We start from the raw sequence: 8,607 nt of genomic DNA on the forward strand, positions 1-8,607 counted from the left end.
TGGTTGACAGAGAAGGGAAATTGTATGGCAGTGGCTGTGTAAACCACAAACTGATTGACCAAAGGCTCATCCTCAGAACCAAGTTCAAACTCTGTGACAAATCAAGATTGCAAAACATAGGGGGCTCCCCCTTTGAATAGGCCTCCACTTCACGAATCAATAAATAGATGGAGTTAATCTGAGAGTCAGATGGATCACAGGGAAAGGAATTTCTGGCTGCATTTGAGACTATAAGCTTAAGAATAGTTTGCTTTATCTACAGAGCAGCACATACTTTCACTTTTTTCCACTAAGATTTTCGGCACATTGATGTCTGTGCAGATAGAACAGTCGCTTTGGCTGTGATCCTCAGAACCCTTTTTCCATACAGAAAATAATAGTGTTATTTGTATCTATCAGAAAGGCATTCTCCTGAGATGTGGTGGAAAGTTTAAAGCTTCAGGCTTACTGGGTCCAGTACTACCTCCGCCCCGGCCCCCACTGACTCCCCCACTCCCCCATCTCCCCTCCACATCTCGCCCTCCATCCCAACCTCCTGCTGCTGATGGCGCTGATAGGAGGGGAACTCAGAGGAGGCCTTCACAAGGCCTGTCAACTCCCCCAGATGTCAAACTCCAGCCAGGTCTCTGCTTTCTCTGAGAGAGGGAGACTGTAAAAAATAAGCCATGCACACAGGCCCAGGCCCAGGGCTGAGGGGCAGAGAGTCCCCTTCTCTGTGATTCCCCTGCCAGGCCAACCATGGAGGTTCCTGGACTGTTTCTCAGGTGCCTGACCATGCTGCTGGACAGTGCTTGCCCACAGTTCACCCAGCCTCACTGAGCCCCAGGCTTGAGAGACACACGGCAGTCTCTTTCCTCCCCTTACAACCAAAAGACACAGAACAGCACCACAATTATAATCACAACAGTGTTTGTGCAAGTTATGTGCTTTGTATATTATACTGTAGACCTACATATTATTTTAATTCTATTGGATGTTCAGGGAAAAACATGTATGACTGACTATATTCTTCTTTCAATTTTGAACTATGCTCAAAATGTTTTACTATATGTATCTATGGATCTTATGTGACTATGTGACTCAGTCTTGACCTTTGCCCAGCAGGTGTGGTTCCAGAATCGCCGAGCCAAATGGAGGAAGAGGGAGCGCTTTGGTCAGATGCAGCAGGTTAGGACACACTTCTCCACAGCGTACGAGCTGCCTCTTCTAGCCAGACCTGAGAACTATGCACAGGTAATAATAATAATAAATAATACAGTAATTTAATGTATTTACAGTTGAAGTTGGAAGTTTACATACACTTAGGTTGGTGTCATTAAAACTCGTTTTTCAACCACTCCACAAATTTCTTGTTAACAAACTAGTTTTGGCAAGTTGGTTAGGACATCTACTTTGTGCATGACACAAGTCATTTTTCCAACAATTGTCTACAGACAGATTATTACACTTATAATTCACTGTATCACAATTCCAGTGGGTCAGAAGTTTACATACACTAAGTTGACTATGCCTTTAAACAGCTTGGAAAATTCCAGAAAATTATGTCATGGCTTTAGAAGCTTCTGATAGGCTAGTTGACATAATTTGAGTCAATTGGAGGTGTACCTGTAGATGTATTTCAAGGCCTACCTTCAAACTCAGTGCCTCTTTGCTTGACATCATGGGAAAATCAAAAGAAATCAGCCAAGAGCTCAGAAAAAAACTGTAGACCTCCACAAGTCTGGTTCTTCGTTGGGAGCAATTTCCAAACGCCTGAAGGTACCACGTTCATCTGTACAAACAATAGTATGCAAGTATAAACACCATGGGACCACGCAGCCGTCATACCGCTCAGGAAGGAGACACGTTCTGTGAACGTACTTTGGTGCGAAAAGTGCAAATCAATCCCAGAACAACAGCAAAGGACCTTGTGAAGATGCTGGAGGAAACAGGTACAAAAGTTTCTATATCCACAGTAAAACGAGTCCTATATCGACATAACCTGAAAGGCCGCTCAGCAAGGAAGAAGCCACTGCTCCAAAACCGCCATAAAAAAGCCAGACCACAGTTTGCAACTGCACATGGAGACAAAGATCGTACTTTTTGGAGAAATGTCCGCTGGTCTGATGAAACAAAAAGAGAACTGTTTGGCCATAATGGCCATCGTTATGTTTGGAGGAAAAAGGGGGAGGCGTGCAAGCCGAAGAGTACCATCCCAACCGTGAAGCACGGGGGTGGCAGCATCATTTTGTGGGGGTGCTTTGCTACAGGAGGGACTGGTGCACAAAATAGATGGCATCATGAGGACGGAAAATTATGTGGATATATTGAAGCAACATTTCAAGACATCAGTCAGGAAGTTAAACTTGGTCGCAAATGGGTCTTCCAAATGGACAATGACCCCAAGCATACTTCCAAAGTTGTAGCAAAATGGCTTAAGGACAACAAAGTCAAGGTATTGGAGTGGCCATCACAAAGCCCTGACTTTAAACCTATAGAACATTTGTGGGCAGAACTGAAACAGTTTAGGCGAGCAAGGAGGCCTACAAACCTGACTCAGTTACACCAGCTCTGTCAGGAGGAATGGGCCAAAATTCACAGTGGGAAGCGTGTGGAAGTCTACATGAAATGTTTGACCCTAGTTAAACAATTTAAAGGCAATGCTACCAAATTCTAATTGAGTGTATGTAAACTTCTGACCCACTGGGAATGTGATGAAAGAAATAAAAGCTGAAATAAATAATTCTCTCTACTATTATTCATTTCACATTTCACATTCTTACAATAAAGTGGTGATTCTAACTGACTTGATTAAGACAGGGAATTTTTACTTGGATTAAATGTCAGGAATTGTGTAAAACTGAGTTCAAATGTATTTAGCTAAGGTGTATGTAAACTTCCGACTTCAACTATATATAGCGTTTTTTCAAATGCTCAAACAAAATGCTTACATAGTAAGGAGGAAACTCTCCTCAACCACCACCAATGAGTGGCACCCACTTGGATGAAACACAGCAACCGTTTGTACCAAAACGCTCACCAGCCATCAGCTGTCATGGTGTAGAGGTGAGGTAGTTCTTGGAGGAGCAGAGAGTGGGGTTACTTACATCTTCTGGGTGTTACAGACAAAGGATTTGAGAGAGTAGTTCAAGCTGAGGGGGAGGCCTTTCTCTGTGATGCATTGACAGATCAGCAGGCCCAGATGAGGCAGCTCCCCTTCTTGTTCTCTCCTCTCTCTGTCTGCCCCCCAGAGAGTGAGGTCAGGCTGGCTCCAGTGACAGGCCAGACACACCCTCACATAGACCCAGAGAACCCCCCATGTATTATTCATCTGCACAGAGGGTCAGAGGGCAGGTGTGTGTGTGTGTGATGCTGTGAAATGCAGCTCTGTGCACATCTGGCCACTCCATGCAAGCCTCCAGCACCACTACCCCGGCCCCCCATCTCAAACACCCCCACACCCACATCCCTATCAGCTCCCTGACCCCCGCCGCTCTCTCTCTGTCTGTGGAGGAGGGTGACAGGAAGCATGGAGATTACTAAGACAGCCAGTTAAGGTGTTGAAGGACTGAGGTAGGAGGGAAATGTCTTTCCCTTCAACTTATGTACCGACCTGCAGCAACACTCCAATAGAGTTTTCAACGTTCAAATATCAGGCTATGGATAAGTAGACCATAATGTGAACGTTGCTCCACAGAGTTGATAGGTTAATGAATTATTCAAGTAGATTTGACAGACTATGGTGGGTATCGTAGGCTTCTTGATCTTCATAGCCTATTTGTAAAGCGTTTTACCATAAAAGGTCTACCTCGTCTTTAGGCCATTGAGCGTCTGTCTGCGAAATACCAAGGAAGAGACAAGTGGAAGCTGGTGCACAAGATAACCATTTTTTGGGTGGTGAGCGTTGTAGACTGATGAGCTTCACCGAGGAAGCAAAACATGACAATAAATAATTGTACAACTTGTGCTGTATTGCATTAGTATCCTCGGTTGGTTCTTTTGTTTGTAAACAGGATGTCAAACACACACCACATCCTTCATTCTGCAATAATCATATTCAGTCTACAGAGGGTGTCTGAAAAAACTAAGCACTGACTCACTCAAATAGTTTTTGGTATTTAAAGTGACCCTGTCCTCTCTCTGCGTTTCAGATACAGAACCCATCATGGATTGGTGGCGGCAGTGGAGCGTCTCCTGTACCAGGCTGCGTAGTGCCCTGTGACTCAGTCACGTCCTGTATGACCCCTCATCCTCACTCCGGCAGCGGCGTATCTGACTTCCTGGGCGTCCCGAACCCTGGGGGTCACATGGGACAGACACACATGGGCAGCCTGTTTGGGGGTCCTGGCATGGGGTCAGGAATCAACGGGTACGATCTGAACAGCATGGACCCGGACCGCAAGTCCTCCAGCATCGCCGCCTTGCGTATGAAGGCCAAGGAGCACAGTGCAGCCATCTCCTGGGCAACATGATGCCTCAACAGCAGCAGGACAGGGGCCTCTGGGAACCCCACCACGTCCAAACCAAGCCAAAGCAGAGAGGGGGGCCAGTCTGTGCTACTATAACAGAAATATTGATAATCTAAAATAATAATGATGATAAAAGCCATAAAAGCCATAGCAAATTGCTGAAGAGGAGAAAAGAGACTAACAAATCTGGACAGTGAACTTCTTTATTTTGTGTCTCTGATGGGAGAGACCAGTGGACATCAGAGATGAACAACAGTCAGTCAGTCAGGTAGTCAAAGCTTGAGATAAGAAGCAGGAAATCAAGAATCAGACGTATCCTTAACGAGACAAATGAATTGGTTGCTTGTTGGAAACAATGTGCTGGTTATACAGTAGCTATAAACTAAAACACAACAAAAATAACAAAAAAAAAGCTGAATAGATTTGAACCAATCCCTGCACTTATTCAGTTAATACAGGTAATGCTGTTTGTACAGATATTGAGATGCGTCCGCTAACACACCTGCTATTGAGTGTCAATATAGCTTTTTCTGTTCAGGTGTTATTATACTTTCTTGTTTTCCAGTATTTAAATTTTAAGTGTGTATTTTTTTATTCATTTTGATCATGGTTTTGTCACAGAATCCCTTGTCCCTCCCTTTCTGTCAGACTGTGTGCGAATGCAACTAACCACATAAACTGCAAACTGATATTCACATATTTACATACATTTGGCCTGATTTGGGTCTGTGTGTACATTTGGGTTTCCTTAGGTCATTTTGGTCAGCTTCACTTCAAGGAGAGGGGTGTAGGTAACGGTCAAGCCCAAAGCCGATCCATCTCCGTCAGACTAACTGAAAGAATGCTGATAAAATCAGTCATATTCTTCAGTTTGGGAAAGAGGTAAACCATTTCAAAGGTAGCTTACTGTTTCTGGTTTGCATGGTCAGCACTAGCATACTTTAGGTTGGTGCTACCTTCCAACATTTAAATGTCAGATATAAATCCAGGTTTGTTTAAGTGCGGGCAAACGGAGAGCCCTACTTGCCCCGCTGATGGGCCGTCACTGAGCCAGAGAGGGACGGGGACGAGGAAGTGGTGTGTGTGAGTGTGAGTGTGAGAGAGGTGCACAGCAGGCCTGCTGGGGGCTACAGGTCTGAGAGCACCAGACAGGCTCAGCTCTGTTTGCAGGAGGAGATTCAAAGTGGACATGCCATTTCCTCCCTTGGCATTTCCTCACCTCACATTTCCACCTAGGGAGTTACAGGAAAAGTGCCCTCCAGTCCCATTGCCAGAAATAATACCCAGCGGCAGCCTTGAACAGCAGAGGCAGTGTAGATTATACAGATTATGCAGTTTTTGTAGATTATACAGTTTTTGAGGGAGATAATAAAATGCTGACTAACGCCATCAATGTTGACCACTGTCTCTTTTCATGTAAAGCCTCACCACCCCTTATAGCCCCCCGCCCCCCCAGGCAACAACCGGATCCCCCGTCCCTTCACCTCAGTGTGGACATGGAACAATGCGGGGGGCAAACTGGCATCCGTGCTTTCGATGGCTCCATGTCACGATTTGCGGAGGTGACAGAAATACTAGACGTGTTCCATCATCTTATGCATTATGGGCTTTCTGTTTTCCCAAGGTCCCATTTGGATCAAGTCAAAACAAAAGGTCTCATAGATTTGAAGCCAAATATGATACCCCATGCACCTTAAGCAGAGAATCCATCTCTAATTCCGTAACACAAGACTCATTATTTCCCCTTTCACTAGGTAGCTCTGCTAGGATATAGTGTTATGAATGATCCAGGATGAACTGTCAGCATCTACAAACAGTGGATCAGAAACCCTTTCCAAATGACAACTCAGATTGGATCCAGTTTTACATGGCAGTTCAAGCCTAATGCATGAACATACTGCTGACAACATGGCTTGTCTCTCAGTGTTTGGAGGTGCTCCTCTGAGATTTGGAGATGGGGCCCCTGTGCTCTCATAGGCCGCTCTAAGGGGTTGCTGGGAGGGCGAACGGGCCGCGGCGTTCCGGTGTTCTGGGAAAAGGACAGTGCACACAGCTGCGCTCAGGGGATAAATGCAAAACAAACATGCCTCGCACATGCTTCCCCTCAGCTGTCATGGCTCCGTTTACAAAGAAGCCCCCACATTGCACTAGGGCTCTCCCTCTCGCTCCTCTTGCCGAATGCCTGCCCCTCCGGCACTAAGGCCATACATAGCCGCACAGCCAGGCTGCAGCCTTTTTAATTAACACTGAGACATCTGTGGACAGGGATTCTTTCTGGGATTGTGTGACAGAACAGACAGAGCCGCCTGTGGCCCTGTGCTTCAGGTTGGCCTATAGCTGTCTCTGACTAGGGCTTGGGGGGTTTACAGTTCTCAGAGCTCAAACACACATGAAGCTCAGGTCGACACAGTTGATTTGTTTACCGTTTTCGTCATGTTTTTTAAAACATTTGAATTTCTTTATTTATAGACATGTTCTGTTATCTGCAGTTCTCTATTGATTGAAAAGGACAAAACCGAAAGCTCAGTGTTAAAGACTGCAGAAACGTACAAGCCCATATGAAGCCTTCTTGGATGAATCACAGGTTAATATGTAAATGTTCAATTTCTCATCTACCCTAATCGAGGCACAGCTTGCCTTAGGGCCTTAACTGATCAGATATGCAGAATTTAAGTAGTTGCGAAACAGCTTGTATATCAGCTCATCCTGTTGTAGCCTGCAGGGGTCCCAGTCTGTCCCTCGGTGATGATGTCACCTTTCACACCACCCCTATCATTTCTAATACTACTGAAGCAGGGCAATAAAAATAAGTAAATACTTATTATAATATAAAACTGTGTGTTGTGTGTGCATGTAAAACATTTTTTTGTATGTAAATTGGACTGATTTACAGTAATTTACAAAAACCCTTGAAATGTTACTAATTTGATGTAAAGTTTTGCTTTATCTTTGTGAGATACTTGTGGGTTGGCTTTTGAGTGATCCTTCTGAAGGGGGTGGGTGTTCTTGGTTTGTTGAGTTTCCAAGTATTTTGAAAGGTTTTTGTGGCTTTAAGCTATATTGTACGGCTTTTTAATTAATGATGGTATACTTTTACTTGTGTTCATGTTCTCATATATATTTTGTGTGAGTTACTATAGTACAGTAAGTTATTGCACTTACATAATATTTTAGAAATTTGTTTTACAAGCATTGAGAGCAAAACAATTCTTCATCACATACTTATTTTTTAAAACTGCATCAACTAAAAAAAATTTTAACGGATAATTGAAGTGCAGCTTCAATTGTCACGAATGATTTCATATAGTTCCCGCCAATTCTTTAAAGGTCCAGTGCAGTCCAAAATGTGATTTCCCTGGTTTTATATATATTTCCTGATGAGGTTGGAATAATACTGTAAAATAGTGAAAATGATAATGGCCTTTTAATGTGAGAGCAGTTTGAAAAGACCGCCTGAAATTTCAGCCTGTTTTGGTGGGATGGAGTTTTGGTCTGCCTGGTATAGAATTAGTTAGACCATTAAGAAAGAGAGCTCCAACCCGCTCTGCCAATTTCAGCTGATGTTTAGTTCTCCCCATTCAGACCACTCCCAGACAGTCTGGCACAATTCTTGCTTGAGAAAGTGCTCTTTGCTAAGAAGTTACATTTCTTTTTGACCATTCATATTGAAATCATATTAAGATATTTCATTGCTACCCTGAAATGATTTTATATTGTGATTATAAAGGCTGCATTGGACTTTTAAACAAACAATAAAACACATGAGGTCAGAGTTCAATATTTGACAATTTTTCTATGCTGTTGTGTGGTGGGAATGATGCTACTGCAGAAGGATTCCTATTCTCACGGAATGATCCTACATTTAAAGACTGGGATGTTTTTAGGATGGCAAGACTCTGAGGATTCATTAAGAGTAGCAGTTTTTACAATATCCTCAGCAATGGGTAACATCTGACCATAATAACATGTGTGGAGAATTTGGGGATTCTGTGTTGTTCTGTTTATACTGATGTCTATATAATTAGGATGGAGGGGTGGGAGGGCCATCAATAAAAATCTAGAGGGTTCCAAAAAAAAAAAAGAAGCACGTCCATCTTCTTGCATTACATATCCACCTCATATGTTTCATGACTGCGTCAGTTGCAGTGACAGCCTAAAA

The 8,607-nt window shown here is 43.6% G+C and overlaps 1 protein-coding gene across 1 annotated transcript; it reads left to right on the forward strand.

The window, feature by feature from the left end:
* Positions 1-1,101: 1,101 nt before the first annotated feature.
* LOC139575897 (homeobox protein aristaless-like 4) lies at positions 1,102-4,579 on the forward strand (the record flags this gene model as incomplete). Its single annotated transcript, XM_071401326.1, is given in 2 exon segments — positions 1,102-1,233; positions 4,131-4,579. Coding segments are annotated over 2 exon segments (453 nt in total), but the record flags the coding sequence as incomplete, so codon positions are not given.
* Between the last annotated feature and the right edge of the window lie 4,028 nt (positions 4,580-8,607).

The sequence above is a fragment of the Salvelinus alpinus genome, chromosome 5 (genome assembly GCF_045679555.1).
Source record: "Salvelinus alpinus chromosome 5, SLU_Salpinus.1, whole genome shotgun sequence".
Lineage (NCBI taxonomy): Eukaryota > Metazoa > Chordata > Actinopteri > Salmoniformes > Salmonidae > Salvelinus > Salvelinus alpinus.